Consider the following 20,094-nt stretch of genomic DNA (forward strand, 5'->3'; position numbering starts at 1 on the left):
AAGATTTTGTCCCTAGATTATCCTTCTGCTTTTAGATAATTTGCTGCATAGCTTGTAAGTAGTGATATGTTAACTTTGCTCCAAACCTTCTACTGCGGTAATTTCTGTCTTATGAGCAGAGGCAAGTCTGACATGCTTTCATGTGTTAGGGGAAAGTAGATGCTATGGGAGAAGTCTAGGATTATGGGAATTCCATCCCAGTTCCATAGAGGAAAACATTCAGGGATGTAGAAAGGACTAAATAAAGGAGAGCTTCCTTGGAGGAGACATCATCTCCTCTGCCTGTAGCTACCAGCTGGGTGTGGATGACTTTTATATATGCAACATCTCAGACACCGACTTCCCCCTCATATGCCAGTTTCACATCCAATTTTCTGCTGCATATTTCTATCTGGATTATCCTATTGTCATTAAAATTCATCATTTCTAAAAACTGAGCTCATCCTTATTGCCTCAGAACTGACTGACCCTAATTTTTTTCTATTTCTGTTAATGCTGCTATATGTTCATAAGATTCAGACCTGACAAGAAAGAACATTAAAGGTCCTCTATTCCACTCCTCTCATTTTAGAGATATGGAAATTGTCCTATAGAGCTTAAGTGGGAACTTCTCCAAGGTCACATTGATAGTAAAGTGTTGGAGTTGGAATTTCAGCTGTCATCTTGTGATTCTTACAGTTTCTCTTTTCCCCACACTGCCTCTTCACATCTGTTCAGACAAACTGGTCTGTTCACTTTAGTTCCCTACCAACTCATCCTTGGAATGCCATTCCTTGTCCTGTCCATGGCCCATTCATTCTTCAAAGCATAGTTCGCTTCCTTTCTTCTCCAGGAGACCCTTCTAGAGCATTTCAAACAGTGAAATTTCCTCCCCCTCTCAGAATATTCAGCATTTTATTTAATGTTAATATTACACTATCTTATAAAAACTGTCTTACTGCTTTGGATTAATTTTATTACCATTTATACCATGTCTCCCAATGTAAATTATAAGCTTTTTGAGGGCAAGAATCTTATCTTATATTTCTGTGTATTCCTGCTGTGCCTAACACAGGTGTGGGGAAGCAGCCTTTGGCCTTGAGGCCTTCTAAGTCCTTGGGTGTGGTCTTTTGACTGAGTCCAGGTTTCACAGAACAAATCCTTTTATTAAGGGGATTTGTTCTGTAAAGTTTGGACTCAGTCAAAAGGCTGCACTTGAGGACCCAGACGCTGCAGGTTCCCCACCCTTGGCCTTACACAAGGCCTCATGTATAGAAGATACCTGATATTGTTTGATTGATTGATGAAGAACAAATGATAAAAGGAGAAGGAAGAAAAGAAGCATGAGGAAAAATCCTCCTTGACCAGGAATTTCCAATTAATAGCATTTATTAAGTACCTACTCTGTGCCCTGGCATTGTGTTAGGTACTGGGTTCCCAACATTTCAGTTGGTAGGAACTATTTTTATTTGTTTGAAACATAAAGATTGCTGTGGTTGGGTAGGTGCTAATAGTGAAATATTGGAGCCAGAGATAAGGCATTTGGGCTCCCCATAAATTTCAGATCCCTTTTTCTGTTCTGTTAGATTGACATGCCCATGTGCTTTGGTGATGGGGGCATGATAGCAGCTGCCACATATTTTTGTTGATGGATTGATTCTTGGAAATACCCACAGACCATTGAGTGACAAGTATTCAAATCTTTGCCACTTTTCAGTAGATGAGATCAAGTTTGGTTGATCATAGTTGATTCATTAATTAGAGACTTAGGCAGTGAATATCTCTTGGCTAAGATTTTGTTTGAGGGAAGTGCTGCAAATTTTTGTTTGGACATCGAGTGGGGACTATTCTATTTCTATCATTTCTATTCTTTTAATTATTCAGTCTTTTGGATACACTTATAGGTTGTTTGTTTTACAGCTTCTGTCTAAAGATACTACAGCTAAACCTGGGCTTCAGAGGTTAGTGCAGATGGTGAAGAGATATTAAGAGAGTTTTCTTTTACTCTTATTGTTATGTATAAGCATCCTAGTAGGGAGAGCTGGACGCCTTATCTTTTCCTTTCAGATTTACAGCTTCTGTCTAGCATTGGTGGGGCTGATCTCTGGCCCTGTGGGGTTAGTTGTGCTTTGCCCCTCCCAACATACCACAGCTTTCTTGTTTGTTCATCCATCAAATATTTATAAAGTGTCTGTTGTAGAACACTCTGTTCGGCATTAGGGAAGATAAAAAGTTTGAAGAAGCAGCTTCTAGTTCTAAAAGATGCAGTTTAATCCACACTGAGATTAATTTAAATCTATCGCATTGAAAGAAAACTATATTGAAAGCTGTTTTAGTTGACAGCTCAAAGTATATCCTTGCACAGCACTAATTCTAAGAGGAAAAAATTGAGGTTAAATTTAATTTTAGAGCTTTTTTCCTTCTGTCTGAAATCAGTCCTGCCTAGTATTCAGTAGTTTTGATAACTTTGATAATTTCATCAGAAACTGGAAATGAAAAGTATTATCTCTATTATGAAACATAGCTGATTTGAACTTTAAATATATCTCTTTTTTTGAACTTTGATTTCTAACACTGTGTATGTATTTATTTCAGATTCCAGAAGACATGAGAAAAAGACTGAATATACAAATGCATTCAGCTATCCGAATATCACCAGTGGAATCAATCCCCCAAATTCCAAAATCTATCAAGTTACAACCTAGAGAAAATTTAGTAAGTGCAAATTCATGTTGCATCCAAATCCTTTTGCATGTATAGTATAAGTTTTGCTATTATTTCAGTTGGTATAACCCAAATGTAGCATTTCTTTATGTTGACTGAATCAAGAAGTTACTCATAAGAGAGGTTTATTAATGCAATACAATGCTTGTACAGGTATTCAACAATTTTGACTTTTGAAAGTCTTGCTGATAGTCTTTCAGTATCCATTCTACTCAGCCATTTACTTTTCTTCTTACAGTTAACTAGGATAGCTTCCAGGTTCTGATTAATAATTATTAGGGTTAATACTTATCTGGATTGGAATTAACATTACCAGTAGGTTACTAGTTATGAAATAATTTGAATATGATAAGAGGAATTTATTTAGTCAAAATACTTATCATTTAATGGGGCTGTGAACTCATTTTGTGTGTTAATCTTGGTATCACTTTAGAATACAATCCATCCATACATTCTTATCCTCTGAAATTTTTATCCGGGTCCTCCCATACATCCCAGCACAATGAAGTGCTTTGTCCAGGTCTTTTTACCTTTTATAGAACTCAGCCTCTCAGCTTGTTATCATGCACTCTTATTGAATAACCATCCCACTGCCTTTTCTAGTTGTATTTTCCTGAATGATGTCTGAACACAATTTCATCTTTCATGATTCAGAAGGTGTGTCCAGGTATGTTGGAAAAATCAATGGTCTTGAAATCAGAAGATCTGGTTAAAGTCCTGGCCCTATGAGCAAATCACCACCTTCTCTGAGCCTGCATTTTCTCATCAGTAAGACAGGCATGACCACACTTGTATAACTCGCCTCACATGGTTGTTATGAAGAAAATGTATTGAAATGCTAGAGTTATTATTATATTATTATCATTCGGGTTGATTATTATGAATATCATTATAGATATAATGGAAATGCCTGATAGAGTCTCTTTGATAGTCTAGAGTCAATAAAACTATTTTTGTTATAGCCTAGTAGGAAGAGAACAAGATTTAGTTTCATATTCATAATAATGTATTATTAAGCCTCTGAAACTTTACATGTAGTTTTAAATGATTTATATTTTTTATTTTAAATAAGTTTCTATTTATGTCTTTTTTTAACATCACCAAAATTTGTTTTCCTTCCTTTTCCCAAGAGCCATTCTAAATAATATTTTTAAAGGACAAAAACAGGAAAAAAGGGGAAAATAAGCATAACTGATCAATACATTGATAAACTCTGGACATCCCACCTCTACAGAGGGTGGTATGGGAAGATCCTCTCATATCTGTTCTTTATAGTTTGATAACTTTTTTGTTTTTGGTTCCTTCCATTCACTTACTGAAGTCATTGTGTATATTGTTTTCTTGGCTCTGCTTACTTCACTCTGCATCAGTTCATGTAAGTCTTCCCAAGCGTCTCCTCATTCTCACCATGTTTGTTGTTTCTTATAGCACAGTAATATTACATTCCATCCATGTGCCACAACTTGTTTTGCCATTCTCCAGTCAGTAGGCATCTCCTTTGTTTCCAGTACTTTGCTGTCCCAAAAAGTACCGTTAAAATATTTTGGCATTTATAGAGACTTTGTTCTTATTAAAGATCTCTTTAGGATATAAGCTTAGTAATGGAATCTGCGGGTCAAAAGGTATAGATATTTTAGTCACACTACATAATTCCATATTGCTTTCCACTTGATTTATATTTTATATTGTTGAAATTTAGTGTTTTTCACAGAAATGCTACTCTCTAGGCCAAGTACCTTGTATGGAAGAATCTATGAATTTTCACTGTTTTGGATCTCAGAAAGGATTTGTTACTGTAAAATTTCTTTCTTTATGTTAAAGTGAGGTGGACTTCGGCATTTAAAACCCTTCACACCTGACTTGATCTAACCTTTTTGGGTTTATCATGTATTTTTCCCTCTTACACAAAACAATCTATCTTTCACCTCTTTGCCTTCAGATCCCTTCCATCTCTAGCATTCTTTGATTGTAAACAATTGTACTTGATGTTCTCATGCTTCTCCATGACCTGAGACTCTCTAAGTCCGCTAAACTAATTCTCTTCCACATCCAGGAAAAAAAAGCAGGGGATGCAGGGAAATTATTTGCTTTAAAATAATATTTTTTATTTTTTTACTTATTTAAATAATAGTAATATCTCAATTTTTCTTTATAATCCACAAATTATCCTTAGGCTAGATTGAAGAGAGAAGGCAAGATGATAGAAACGAAGCAGGCCAAAAATAAATCTGATTTTCAGGGACAGTTGGAATGATGAGTAACAAAAAAAGAGGGATGTGACTGGGAAGAAAGAAAAGAGTGTTGAGAGTGGGAAAAAACTGAAAACACTAATGTCTAAAATCTTCAGTTACCCTTGTAACAAACATTAACATGGAAACTTATTTATCCTTAGATTTCTCCCTCTTACTTAGCCCAAAGGGCCATTGTGCTACTTCTTTCTATGGAAACAGGCTAGCAAAAATTTACCTTTAAGAGTTACAAAATTACAAAATACAATTACCTTTAAGAGTTCTGTATCCTATGGCACAAGAGGAAAGTTTTTTTCAATTGTATATCCAGTTCTTTGCTATTAAATATACTGTCGTATTCCACACTTTTTAAATGATTGTGCAAATTAAGCACAGAAGCCTCTTCTGTTAATTCTTCAGGTTCTGGGTTTTGAGTGTGTTTTTGAATCTCTGACTATAGCTCATATTTGTAACTTCTGAGCATCTTTCAGCTGTCTTAAAAGCTATAAATACCACCACCAAGATAAAGAAACAGTTGTCAAGGTAATTCTTTGTCTTTTCTTTTTATGGTTAGCATAAAGACACAAGTGAAGAAGAAATTAAATCTGCTTTCAGTTTATGGCTACAGAATTCTAGTACAGTAACTTGTCCCTGGATACTATCAGCTGAAGAATACATTAATTTGACATTTAAAGATGGTAGGTCATTTTTGTTCATTTGGATTTCCCTCCCTTAAACATGAATAAAGAATTCTCTTTTTTAAGTTATAGCACCAAGAAGAAAAATAATATAAAATTGTTTTTTAAAAAAATTACATATCTAGTGCAACACTCAGTTTAATGTTTTTTAAATTCTGGATTATCCAATTTTGAGTTAAATATTAATCATTGCAATAATGCCATTATTATTATCTTTTCAATAGGGCTGAAGAAGTTTTCTTTGAGTATTGTTCATCCTCTGGAAACAGAAAAAAATAATTCAGAAAATGTCTTTATGTTGAGTACCAGCTTGCTCCAAAAGATTGATATACAAGTAAATATTTTGTAATTCTGAATATTAATGATTTATTTTATGTTAAAAATAATGTATATAAATGAGTATCCTATGGAAAACATTCTTACACCATTGATCATTTTTACAGACCCAAAGGTCTAGATTATGGCATAACTTGGTTTAACATATCTACAATAGCTTTATAAAATCCTGTTAACAATACTGGTTAGATTTACATTGAATGCTTTTATTAGTAAATAAAATCATCATTTGCAAAGTCTTTTAAGAATTTGTGAAAAGTAAATATTTTAAAGAAATTAATTATAAAATTTGTTGCTGATCTTAGTTCTTCCATTGTATAAAAATGAACTACCAACACTGCCACTTTTGGGAGGAAAGGGGTTAAGACATGTTGCCTTTTGGGTATGTTGTGATTTCTTTGACTTTCCTCAGTGAATGCAGAAATGACTTTTTGAACAGACCCTGCCAGCTGCTTATTTCCCTGGTCAGATTGATGTGTCCCTCACATTCTTCCCAATTTGTGTTATTTCTTCTTCACTCACATTTTCTCTAACATCACAATTAAAGTGAAAAGCAACTTGTTGTTTTGAATGAGCCTTTTTATAAGTTCTAATACCATGGAGATAAATGGTATAGCAGGTAGAGCAGCAGGGTATAAAATTATGTTTTATAGGAGTATTAGCCAAATGCCAAATTACTAAGGTATTTTAATTATGTAAATACGCCCAGTTGCATATGGAAATAGTGATTACAGAAATAAAAAAGATTTGACATATCACTTATACAGCAAATATTAGTTGTTGAAAAGCACATGTTAGTGTATTTGAGAGAAACCTTGCTTTTTGATTCCTAAATAAAGCTGTTTTTTATCATACTTCTCTCAAAATTAAAGGTGCTTTTCTTTGTTATGGTAGGTCCTTCTGTATCCTGTGGCACAAGAGGAAAGCAATGAGGAAACCAGCTTTACTCTTCCTTTTTTAAAACTGAGTTCCTTAGGGTAAGAAGTGTGGGCCAAGCACAAGATTTGTTTTAAAATATTCTATGACTATCCTAGGCCTTTACGTACAGACATTACAACATGGATGCCAGAAACTACTAAGTATCCATTCATGGATTCTCTAATGATTCTGTGATTATCTTTGTCTATTCAGGCTTTCTGTGGCTCTCATACACCCCAGAGTATTCAGCTTATTGAACACTTTACATTGAGAATCTACTTGTGAAAAGAGGAAAGAAGCTAGATGTGAACCTGGTTGCTTGTGATTATAACAACAATAATTTGTAATTCTTAAAGCAAATAATGTTGTAAAATTTCAATAAAAGAAACATTTGTAGTATATTTAAATTATGTTGTTGTTTCACCTTCTAAGTGTTGTAGGTAAGATTAAGTGTTCTCCACCGTTCTTCAAGAAAACAAGGGTGATGAGATCATTAACAAGCTTGATTTTCAGATAGGTTTTTTACAAATGTATAATTAATACCTTTAATTTCCTAAAGAACTATAATTTGAATACAGTGATGCCCTGGAGTAGAGTGCTGACTTTAGAGTCAAGAAGACCTATATTCAGATCCTGCCTTAGACACTTACTGGCCCAGGGACCTTGGAAAAGTCAGTTAACTTTTCTCCACATTTGTTTTCTCATCTGTGAAATAAAGATAATAATACCACCTACCTTACAGAATTATTGTGAGGACCAAATGAGATAACATGGGAAGCACTTTACTAGCCTTCAAGCACTCTCTATGTGCTGTTACTAGCATTTGTAAAAACTCTAGGCTATAAAAGTAAGAACTTATGAAAGGATAATTTGTCAATATCGAATTCATTTGGATTGAAGTAATTTGTAATTTGTAATAAATGAGGCAATACCTAAGCATATCTTTAAATTACTTATAAAAATTAGAGTTGCTAAGTAAACTAATATTACAAACAAGATTTTAGAGGGCATATTTTAAAAGAAAAATCTGTTTTAATCTTACACAAGCAGTTTTATAAGTGATATGCTAATGGCAGAAACAAAAAACAAAACCTTTTAAAAAATTAGCCCAAATCCCTTAATGATCTTTAGTAGGCCAAATTAACTTCATCCTAACTTTTGCATGTTATTAAGAGTAATAATACTGAATTTTAAAAATCCATAATTCAGATTTTTCACAGATTCTTTACAATAATTAGAATGTCAAAAGTTTTACTCTGTTGTTTAAGATGCTCTAACCTGATGTAGAAAGCTTAGGGATTTTTAGTAGCAATATTTTATCATTATACCTTAATGTTGAATTATCTATTACTTTGTATGTTTTGCAGGGGGTTGAATAAACAAGGAATAATTTCTCTGGAGCATGTCACCCATAGTCTCTTGGGACGCCCTTTATCTCGCCAACTGACTTCCATTGTTGCAGGACTTCGTAATGGAGCCATCCTTATCACAGGAGTGAAGGTGCTGCTTACAGCTTGTTTACCTGTGTGCTCCGCACATGCTTAGCTTAAGAGTAACATTCTTTGTATTTTGGTTTTTTGAATACTATCTGAAAACAGAATTATATATAAAAAAAAGATTGCTGCTTTAAGAATATTCATAACATTTTCATTTATATAATAAGTAAACAATTTGATCTTAATGAGTGCCTTATAATTAACCCTTACTGTTTTCCTTATATTTCTTCTGGATCTTCTGTGTCAAATTTTCCACTGAGTTCTGGTCTTTTTGTTACAAATACCTGGAAGTCTTTCGCTTCATCAAATTTCCATTTTTTTGTCCATTCAAGATTACACTCAACTTTGCTAATGCTAAGTAAGTTATTCTTGGATGCAACCCCAGCTCTTTTGCTCTTCAAAATATACCGTTCCAAGACCGACAGTCTTTAAGAAGCAATGAAGGGGTTACAAGTGGAAAAAGTTTAAGAAGCCCTGTTTTAGAGTAGAAGCTGCTAGGTCGTGTGAAATCCTGACTGTCTCCATGTATTTAAATTGTATTTTTCCTGTTCCTTGCAATATTTTCTCTTCCTGGTAAAAGGGTGTTTCCAGAGATGCATCTTCACTAATCCACTATCATAAGACCCAGAAGTAATCTGTGTCGTTCTGCTTGAATTCCCTTTTAGGTTTTTCCTCCATTTGATTGACATGATTTTTTTTCCTTCTGATTATTATTTCATTATTATTCATCTTTCTTTTTTTTTTTCTTTTATCCACCTTGAGTTTCAAGATACATTCTCTCCTGAACGTTTATTGGGAGATCAGGTTTCCATAAACCTCAGCTAATTTAGAACAGACGAAGATCCTGGAAGTATAGGAGAAAGTTGTTTAACTAGTCTAAAAGGCTACAAACAAACAAAAACCAAGTGCTTTGCTACAGAGACAAGCTAATTCCTTGGAGCCTTTTGATTTTTGTATTTCAGATTCTAATTTCAGAGCCTGAGCTAGGGGACGAAGGGTGCTTCCAGACAATGGAAACCAGAAGGACTGACAGACCCAAACTTAATGTTAACCTACAGAGGCAGCGTAGAACCACTTCCTGGGGGCCATCTCGCAGCATCCCTGCTCCAGGGGAGCACTGAGCAGGACACATAACTGCAGTGGATTGGTGTTCAGTGATGCTGCCTCAGAGGCACCAAGAAAATGTTGAATTACCTTTAGTGTTCCCTTCTTTAAAAAGTCTTTTTACTTTTTTATGTCATTGTCAATTCCCTTTAGCTCTCCCTCTCCTTTTAACTATTCCTTGTCACAACAGCAACAGAAATTTTAAGCAAAGGTAGCCAATACATCAACTGCTTTAGAAAGTTTCTACTTCATTCTTTGTCCACACTATCTTCTCTACTGAGAGAACAAAATGATATTTTCTTATAAGCTGTAGAGGTTCATTCTCATTTGAGAGATGCTTGTCTCTTCAGTGGTCCTGATTCCAGCTCCTGGTGCCCTCTCCTTTTGTGCTGTTTTATTCCAGGCCCTCCTCACTACAGACTTTCTCTGCTCAGGTCACTTTCATTGCATGTCAGTTTCTCTCATAGTGGATCAATTCATTGGTCACTTAAGAACGATTTCACATTTAAAATACCCCCAGTATTAAGATGGTCTAAAGACCCTGTAATACTCAGCACCTTCTGCTACTTATTTTGTTTTGTCTCTTTCTAGCACCTATCACAGTATCTGGCATGTAATAGGTGCTTAATCCTTGTTGGATTGGATTTGCCATTCTTCGGTTCAGAAGAGATGGAAGCCATCCACCCTGGGTGGAGAACTGTTTTGTATTTTTGTGGTTTTCCCCCTTCCACTTTTTTTGGTTTCTTGTTAGAGAAGGCTAGTATGGTGCTGGATAAGGTCAGGAAGACCTGAGTTTGAATCTCCTCTCTGACACTACATAGTTGAACCTGAACAAATCCCCCTGGACTAACTGTTACCTTTTCTTTAAAAGGAGGGAGTTTGATAAGCTGATCTGTAAGGTTTATTCAAGTTAGAGCTGCAGCTCTGTGATCCTTTGAACTCTTTAGAGCCTCAGGGAACTCTCTGAAGGTGGAATCATAGAAAAGTTAATCTCTGTATATAAGTGAGAGGACTCTCCAGCCATTGGTACTTGACATATGGGTCATCAAAATCAAATAATTCACTACCCAGTGGCATTATTTTTTTTTAAAATGAAATGAAAGATTTAAGCCAGAGTTTGGCAAACTGTGACCCCCTGGGCTTAGGCCAGGTTTGTTGGTCCCTAGTTTAAACTAGCACCAAATGGTGGAAGATAATTACACTTTTATATCCTTTCACCATGAAAAATTACATTGCATGGGACACAGATCATGAACTCCTTTATGGAAGGGGCATATTTTAATACTTTTGTATTTCACAGTCTCTAGCACAGGACAAAGCTATCAGGTACTTGATAACTACATATTGATTGATTATTGGATGAGTTTTAAATTTTGCCACCTTTTTTTGTTATTGGATTTATTAGTTATTAATACATTTTAGTTATTAGCAAAAATTTATTTTCTAGGGGAGTGGAAAGTCAACTTTAGCTAAGGCTATCTGCACAGAAGCATTTGATAGACTGGATGCTCACATGGAAGTAATTGAATGTAAAGCCCTAAGAGGTAGGAATCCGATAACCTTTTTCATATATCAGTTACTTTTTAGAAAATTTGCTGTTGATGTTAAATTCAACTCTTCTTTAACTTCTCAGTTTATCTTTTCCATGTTGAGTCTACTTAGTCCCTTTTTGTTTTTGTCTTGTGCTTTTTTTCTTATCTGAAGAGTCAGTAGAAACTATTCAGTTTTCTCAAGGATAAAACTTCATTTCAGTAGTAAAGGGAAAAGAGGAAGAAAAACGATTTTTCTCATCTTGATGCTCTGGGCTGCTCTGATTCACTGACTGGGGGTGTTACTATGTTGAGAGTGTAGGTAGAAAAGCTTCAGGCTCCCAAGTAAACGAACTCCCCTCTGAGCTTAGTCCTTTGTGCTGTGTGGTTCCTTCTTGGGTGTTTAGCCAGCGAGTCCCCACTTGTATGTATCTGTGGTCTTTGCTTAGTTTTAAGATAGATACAAACTTATATATATAGGCAACAAAGTTCGAATATGAATTATGTTATACTTGTTACATGTAGGTTTATCACTTACGTGTTGGCATAGTTGGGGATTTTGGTAACCATTTTAAGGAGTCAGATTATACTTTGAACAGAGGGAAATGTGAACAAAGCCTTGTGAAAACAAAGCCTTCGTGGCACCTCGGGGCAGGACTGATTTGCTTTTACTTCTTTGTTATATCTATAGTTTTGTTATCAAAATAGCCAAGCTTCTGTTTTAGGTCAGTAATTACAAGGATTCATTAGTAAATCTTTCCCTGAATATTTATTCTCTAAGCTTTTCTGTGGATAGCTTCTTTACTTTTAATGACTTCATTTAGTTTTCCCACATATGCAGTTTTATTTTAATGATGAATGGTTTATTGCTAAATTTAAGAATGAAGCATTTTGAGGGATGCTTCTGTCAGCCAATAGGGAAAAAATAAAGATTAGACTCAGTAATATTTTTTAACATGGTAGTTTCTATGTTGCCTTTTTTCAAACCCTAAAATGTCCCATGGTTAAGTCAGTTTGCAAAACTGTATTGAGTGATTTCTTACATCTCTTTAGATACTAAAATGTTTCAGTGTTTTTCTTATCTTTTGGTACCTTTTCCATAGTCCTAAAAATCCTGTGGACATAAATGGTATGTTGCATTTTTCTGCTTTATAAATCTACTCACTTGGTGATAAAGCGGCCTGTATTCTTGGTAGACTGTCCTGTTCACTGTTAACCCTCCACAGTCACGGTGAGCAAGTTTCTAGAAGTTGGTGTGTCAGTCACATCTGAATCTTCAAGCTTGATTGTTGGGTTCCAACATAACTTCCTTAGCCATTGCTAAGGCTGTCATGCAGCAGTTAGTGGAGGAAGCTGCCCCACTGAGAGATCCCTGCACGAGTGAAATCATAGACTCCCATAAAACAGAAGCCACGTCTGTGCGGCCTTCCAGGCTTGTTGCCCTACATCAGATTTGGCACATTGCTTATCATCTGTGTTTCAGGGAAAAGACCTGAGAACGTTCTGAAAGCCCTGGAGGCAGCTTTCTCAGAAGCCATATGGAGGCAGCCTTCTGTGGTTCTCCTGGATGACCTGGATCATATTGTGGGTGTATCCACCATGCCTGAGCAGGAGCATGGTCCTAATGCAGTCCAAAGTCAGCGACTGGCGTATGGTGAGGCAGCTTGGGGGAAATCTTCTCTTGTCACAAAACTTCTTTTCTAACTCTCTTGCTGTCCAGGCCATTTTGCTGGGCAGCTTTGTAAAGGGGGATTTTCTGCAACCTTGCATGATTTATGTAAATATTTCTAAGACATAGTAGATAAGAATTTCAAACAAGGAGTCAGGCCCATATTCAGCTCCTGCCCTAGACCTTTTCTAGCTATATCACTTTGGTCAAGTCCTTTAATCTTTCCAAGTCTCATTTTCCCTATCTGTAAAATGGGGACAGTAATGAGCACCCACCCCTAAAAGTTGTTGTGAGCATCAAATGAGATAATGCACGTATGGAAAGCACTTTGCAATTATTATTAAGATGTAGTATCTGAGGTCTTTGAGTAACTTTCTGCAGATATCCCATATTGAAATTACACAGTAGGATAAGGACTGGAGGCTTCTTGGTTAGAACCATTTCTCTGACTTTTGTAAAGTGGTTTCTTTCAGTTTTAAAATGGAAATTGATAGAGTGTGCTAGTTCATGGTTTGAGGGGTAACTTTTGTAATGCTCTCATTTTGAAATCAGATAGGTTAAAGCCTTATCTTCTACTGGGTCTCTTGAAGGGGTTGTGGACGTTAATTCTGAGGCTAGCTTGTGTAAGTAAATCTGTATTCATCAGTATTGTCACCCGCTTAAGCTGCAGACTTGTCAAGGAAACCACAGTCGGAAGAACTTAATCTCAGGGCACTGGCCAGTCACCTCTAGAAGTTGTCAGCTAAAGTTTTGCTTATTTAGTAAAAGGAATTATTAGTGACCCTTCAATATTTTTATATAGTATCTGCTTCACTCTTGAAATTTGCAAAATGTTGTGATAAGGAGTATCACCAGACACATGGAGTGGGAAATGCACGCTATTGACTTCTGCACAGTCTTCCATGCTTCCATTAGATTATTTTTAATAGGCATGAAGTTATTTTCCAGAAAGCCATGATAGATTATCTGTGGACGATTATAACTTTAAAAGCATATGGAGTGCATTTTACTTAGGAGATTTTTTTGATCTCTGTTAAGCTTTTTATACTAATAGAGAAATATTGCTTATATTTAGCTTTGAGAGACATGATCAAGGAGATTATTGCCATGGGAAGTTTGATTGCTCTGATTGCCACAAGCCAGACTCAGCACTCTCTGCACCCTTTACTTGTTTCTGCACAAGGAATCCATGTTTTTCAGAGCTTCCAGCCCATAAATGCTCCAGATCAGGTAACAGTACTTGGGAAAGAAGTGGTTAAACTCTTTGTGTCTGTCTCTGGGTAGAAAAATTAACAGTCTTGTATTCTGCTTTACAAAACAAATTGAAAAATGAGTTGTGTGATTTTAAGGATTCAGTCTACCTGTGGCTGGGAACGTTTTCCAAAATAAGCCTCTTTTGAACACCTCCCTTCTTTGTATAAAAGAGTTTTGGGAGCAGGCCCAATGAGCTTGCCTGATTGTCAGGGCAGTGTTTTTTGTACTCTCCCACATAGGCTCCCTGCCTGTAATTGAGATTATGTAAAATGTCCCAAGATAGTCCCATGAAAAGTTCTCTTGATTTCTAGATAACAGTGTATAAAATTGGTCTCATAGAAACTCCTCTGGACATGGAATTAGAAAGTAGGGAAGCCCACAGGCTAATAAGGGGCAGTTGTGTTTGGATTTACCGCAAGCCAAATCGAGCATAAGGAAAGAAGTGTATTTAGAAAAACTCAGCATGCTAATTATCTATATGATTGCCAAAGGAACTGCTTATCATAAAAAGAGAATGTTCCTTTTCAGGGGCAGGGAGTGGAGTGTGGGGATGAGGTGGGGCAGCTGGGTGAAAAACAGCAATGTAAATAATTTTCTTTTTAAAGTTTTATCAGCCTAAAACTTTTTCCCCAACCTGTATTACCCATTTGACTTCAGAATCATCACAGTGAACCATCAGATGAATGTTGCTGTACCATCAACTGGATTTTAAATTTTTATTTAAATTTTTGTCATCATCTTGATTTTCCCTAGGCTTGGTGGGTTTTAGGCCTATAAAACATTAGTATGTTTTAGTAATACAAATCAGCACAGACTAAAACATAGATTACTAAGTAACTTTGATTGAGAATATGAAATTTTACCTTTGCTCATGTATACTAGATTTGTAATAATCAATATATTAATTTCCCCATCTATCTTTTGGAATGACATTTCAAGACCCACAAAAGAAGTGTATTGTGTTCATGCTTCCATTTGGTTTATTAAGACAGTTTTTTTAAGGAGTATAAATAACTGTTAGTTTTATCACGCTGAATTTTCTTTAAAATGATGTGTGAAACATTTAGATTTGGTTAAAATTATGAATTCTAATTATGTTTCCCTCTGCCTCCCAGGAACAAAGACAGGAAATTCTGCATTGTGTAATAAAGAATAAACTTAACTGTGATGTAGATAAATTCATTGATCTTGACCTGCGTTGTATTGCAAAAGAAACTGAAGGTTTTGTAGCTAGAGATTTCACAATGCTTGTGGATCGAGCAGTCCATGCCTGTATCTCCAGCCGGAATGTATGCACAAAGGAGGGTATGTTTTATTGGCAAAAATCTGTAGTTGAGGATTGTACTTTCCTTCATATAGAAATGCATTTGCAGTTAGCCCAAATCAAGAATTAATTGTTTTTCTTTTATTTGTTAAGGAGGCATTTGATTAAATAGCACTATGAACTAAGACAAGTACAGTGTATTAGAAATTCATTTTGTTCAATATCAAAGTGCCAGAACTATTTTGTTTGTTATTTTTAAAACAGGATTACTTTTAAAAACATTAGACTTTCAAAAAGGTCTCAAAGGCTTTACTCCAACATCTCTGCGAAATGTAAATCTGCATAAGCCTAAAGATGTAGGCTGGGACAAAATCGGTGGCTTACATGAAGTTCGGCAGATTCTCATGGATACCATCCAGTTACCAGCCAAGGTATTTTTTTTTTTAATTGAAGAAGTAACTTCCAGAAGAATTACAAAGTAATGATTTTGACTTTGCTTCTAGGAGTTTGAATAAACTAGTATTTCAGAAGAAGGCTTTCTTGTAGGCAGACGTTCTCCATTTCAGTTCTCTTCAGCACATAGAACTGTCAGCACTCAGACTTGCAGAAAGTAGGAGGACACAGACTGATAGCTGGGAGATGTGTGAGTTTGATGGCAGTTCAACAGGTTAAGCCAGATTTGGAATCTAAGGGAATTGACACCAGCCAGAATAGGTAGGAAGCGTGGTCAGGATAAGTTTGTGCCGGTCGGCCGTTCAGAGCTAAGACAGCAGAATCTAGGAAAGTCACAGGGTTGAAGGGAGCAGAGACTCAGAAGCTGAAGTAGCAAAGACCACGTATCTGAACAGAGAGGCCAGAACCTAGGGAAGAAGGGGCACAGGAGGTGACCTCCAGACAGCAGCTACTGCGATTGCCGATCGGGGGCGGCAAATATCCACTAGGATTGAATGATTACTGTTGCCAAGCACTGACTAAAGGGATTGTCAACAGGGCTCAGAACCCAGGTGCCAGAAGACTGTGACAGTCATGGAGAAAGGAGGAGGAGGAGGATAGCTCACATTTATAAAGTACCTCTTATGTCCCAGGCTCTGTGCTGAGTACTTAACAAATGAATCTTCACAACAACCCTGGGAGGCAGGTTATCCCCATTTTACAGATGAGGAAACTGAGGCAAATAAAGGCTAAGTGACTTGTTCAGGGTCATACAGCTAGTAAATATCTGAGGTCAAATTTGAACTCAGATCTTCTAGACTCCAGGCCAAGCTCTAACCACTGCACCAATGGCTGAGTTGATATCTTTTAGGATGTGACAAAAGCAAAACCAATGAACAAGGGGAGAGGGCATAATATTCATGAACACCCATTTACTAAGTACTTGTTATGCAGAAGGCACTGCATTGGTATTTGACCTGGCATGGAGAAATGTAAAAATAACTGTGCTAAGATAGCAGCCTTGCCCTTACAGACTTTACAGTCCAGCAAATGTTATAGTGATTTTTTTCCTAAATGCTGTTTTGTTTTCACGTGTGCTGTATGTAACCTGCAAAGAAAAGGAAGAGGGTGAGATGGAAGATGTTAACTGAACTGTTCTAATTCTTGTGTAGCAAATGCTGCTAGCTAGTGTAATTTTCCTATGTTTTTGTATGTAGAAAATATTTTATTGTTTGTCAGCTTCATTAAGAACTTTACCCTCCCAATATAAATACCTTACTGTTGCTGTACTTTTGCATTTAAACAAGTGGTATCACTTGTGAGATTTAACAATGGCACGGTTTGGACTGAATCTGAAGAATTTTTTTTCTTTTTTTTTTTAATATATTCATTTTATTTATTTTTAATGCTCTACAATCACTACCATAAAACTTAGATTTTTTTTTCTCCTCTACCAACCCCCCAATACCTCCCTCCCTCCCCAAAATGGCATACAGTTTTATATAGGATCTACACATATGTTTCTATTGAATACATTTTCATTATAGTCATGCTGTGTAGGAGAACTAAAATAAATGGAATTTGAAATCATATAGCAGACTAAAACATAATACACACACACACACACACACACACACACGATCTGCTACATTGGGAATTTTTTTTTATAATGTCTTTGCATTGCTGTGAAGATCCAAGTCTACCAGAAAAACTCTCGCACACTGTGGTCATTGCTGTGCACAAAGTTCTTCTGGTTCTGCTTCTTTCGCTCAGCATCAGATCACATAAGTCTTTCCAGGCCTCTCTGAAGTCTTCCTGTTCATCATTTCTTATGGAAGAATTTTTTTTCTTTAAATGCATTTTAACTGCTGATTGGTCATTTCGGTTTTAGAATTCAGCTCTTTGTCATATTTTGCAGTACCCGGATTTATTTTCAAACCTGCCTATCCGACAGAGGACAGGAATACTGTTGTATGGTCCTCCTGGAACAGGAAAAACATTGATAGCAGGAGTAATTGCACGAGAGAGTGGGATGAATTTTATCAGTATCAAGGTATGGTGAATATTGTACAAGATAACATGTACATGGGAAACAGGGAGTCAGACTTACTATTTAGAAAGTTTCTCTCTATAATGATATTCTCCTATGAGAGATCAAATTATCTCACTTTTTACACCCTTTGACTGCCTGAATGAAAAGTCGAATAATGTATGTGTCTGTATGTAGACATATATGTAGTGGATGTATATGTGTGTACATGTGCTAATATTGCTTTTTTACTTAGGTTCTGAAATAATTGGCTTGTACTCCATGCTTACACAAGACTGATTAATGCCAGAAAGACAATATATGTATTAACCTTTAGGAATATGTCTGCCAAGACAACAAGTATCACCCTTCCTGGGTAGTCCTGGCAAATACCTCCTTCTACTTTTCTCTTTAAAGACTCCTCAGTTATCAATTTTCTTACTTGCACTTATCATTACAACAGAGTTTCAGCACATTTTCTTTGAGATGTTGTACTTTCCAAGTTTACCTTTTGTCATATATTGACTGCATTTTGATTTTGCTTCTTCCTTTATAGGGAAGAACCTTTAATCTCACCAACCAAAGCTTACAAATTGCATTATAGGATGGATTATTAATAGGAAGGTTACATGAAAATAACTAATCTAACTTCTAGAGTGAAAATCTTTATCTTCTGTCAAAGAGAGGTACATCCCTTCTTGTGCTCTAGGTCTTAATTGTCAGCTTTTCCTTTGTCCATAGACTACATTGAGAATATTTTTTACAGGGTAGCCCCAAGTCATAGGGCAGTTTTAAGCCAGTTAGTGCAGAGAGAGAATGTTTGTGTGTCTGTGTTTATCTGTGTGTGTATGTTTACACATAAAAGATATTTTACATTAATAATGTCCAGAATACCAGAAATTTGGAGGAATTATATATTCTAAGTTTTACATAATTTTGTTGAATAATGACAGTCATCTGTACGCGTTCAATTTATTTTTCATCATTGATCATTTTTTCTGATTCATATTCAAGAAGTATAATTTTTAATAGCAATACTCCCAGTTTTAAAAGTAAAATAAAATGATTATCGATTTACAAAATGAAGCATTTGTTTTACTTTTAAATTTAAACTGTTTAAACTGTTTTAATTTAAAAGTTTACTTTTAGAGAAAAGTATATCTTATCTTCCTTTTCCTTTTAAAAACATACATACATTGGTATCAGTAAATGAAGATGCTAGCCAAAGAGTTCCACGTCTCTTCACACTAATTGGAGTCTCCTGAGTTTTCTAATGGGGTGAGTCTCTTTAGCCACAGAAGCTGAGATATAGCCCTTCTGCCAGCAGGCTGGAGGGTGTCATCACTTTTGGTATTCCTTCTACCAGGGCAAATCACAGCCCCACCATCCTGGAATGGACACCATTATAAGATGCTGTGGCCACCAGTAGTCATCACCTGGTAATCAAGTTTCTCCGAACTTAGCTAAGTTTATCTTCAGACTGCAGATCCATGACCTGTATGGGACCTGTGTTTGAGGGCTTCCCACCTTGGCTTGAGTTGCTAGGGCTTATACACTAGTGGTACAGCCTTCAGTAGCCCGGGGTCACCTCCATACCAGGACAGAACACTAAAAGGCATCACTTCATTAAAGCAAAGAAATTATAATCTTACAAGTATTTATTTTTTTAAGTATGAATATGCTGGTAAAAGAATATAATCATTTAGTATTGGAGAGACCGACTAATTTGTGCTTATTTTTTGAATTTACCATTATCTCATATTGGGTTTTTAAATCTGTGATGATTCTCTTAAGAATGCTTTTTGATAACCAGAAGTAGATTTCATTTGGAAGTGATAACTTTGTTTTGAATGCTAATAGTATTATATTCTCCCTGATAGGGACCAGAACTACTCAGTAAATATATTGGAGCAAGTGAACAGGCTGTTCGAGATATTTTTATCAGGTTGGTTCTCCACAGATTTGTTATATTTTAAGTTAAGAAACATATCAGTTTTTCATTATTAGAGTTTTTTGATAACTTATTCTTTATAAAGTTTGTGTTTATAACCTGTGTTTTATTAACTAATTGGGATGTCAGAGATCCTTGTATTCAATTGGATGTTATTTGTAAATTGACATTTTTTATTGGGATTTATAGTTAAGCATGGATAGACCAATATTCTTCTTTTATCATATACTAAATTTTTGTTTATATTGTAGACCAAGCTACAAAACCATAGAGTTTCCATAGGTAAAATGAAAAAAAGTTAAACTTCTAATTATCATTATTTGCAAATATTTTACCTACCATGGTAACTTTATGGTACTAGAATTCAAGAATTAATTTCTATTGCACTTTTATTTTTATTAATATCTTTTATTTTTATGCTGCTTGAATTTACCCCCGTATCTTGCGTTCCCTATTTCAATAGAGGTGTTAAAAATGGAAAAG

The 20,094-nt window shown here is 35.7% G+C and overlaps 1 protein-coding gene across 2 annotated transcripts in view; it reads left to right on the forward strand.

Annotated features, from left to right (window-relative positions):
• Positions 1 to 20,094, forward strand: part of PEX1 (peroxisomal biogenesis factor 1) — a 43,061-nt gene that overhangs the window by 14,593 nt on the left and 8,374 nt on the right. For both annotated transcript variants that reach the window (XM_072651492.1, XM_072651491.1), the window contains 12 exons: positions 2,575 to 2,694; positions 5,506 to 5,629; positions 5,854 to 5,963; positions 6,860 to 6,942; positions 8,251 to 8,383; positions 10,931 to 11,027; positions 12,496 to 12,666; positions 13,757 to 13,911; positions 15,051 to 15,240; positions 15,464 to 15,630; positions 17,550 to 17,684; positions 19,541 to 19,605. In XM_072651492.1, coding sequence (XP_072507593.1) covers positions 2,575 to 2,694; positions 5,506 to 5,629; positions 5,854 to 5,963; positions 6,860 to 6,942; positions 8,251 to 8,383; positions 10,931 to 11,027; positions 12,496 to 12,666; positions 13,757 to 13,911; positions 15,051 to 15,240; positions 15,464 to 15,630; positions 17,550 to 17,684; positions 19,541 to 19,605 — 1,550 coding nt within the window. The remainder of the gene's footprint in view (positions 1 to 2,574; positions 2,695 to 5,505; positions 5,630 to 5,853; positions 5,964 to 6,859; positions 6,943 to 8,250; positions 8,384 to 10,930; positions 11,028 to 12,495; positions 12,667 to 13,756; positions 13,912 to 15,050; positions 15,241 to 15,463; positions 15,631 to 17,549; positions 17,685 to 19,540; positions 19,606 to 20,094) is intronic.

This window comes from Notamacropus eugenii, chromosome 3, assembly GCF_028372415.1.
Source record: "Notamacropus eugenii isolate mMacEug1 chromosome 3, mMacEug1.pri_v2, whole genome shotgun sequence".
Classification (NCBI taxonomy): Eukaryota; Metazoa; Chordata; class Mammalia; order Diprotodontia; family Macropodidae; genus Notamacropus; species Notamacropus eugenii.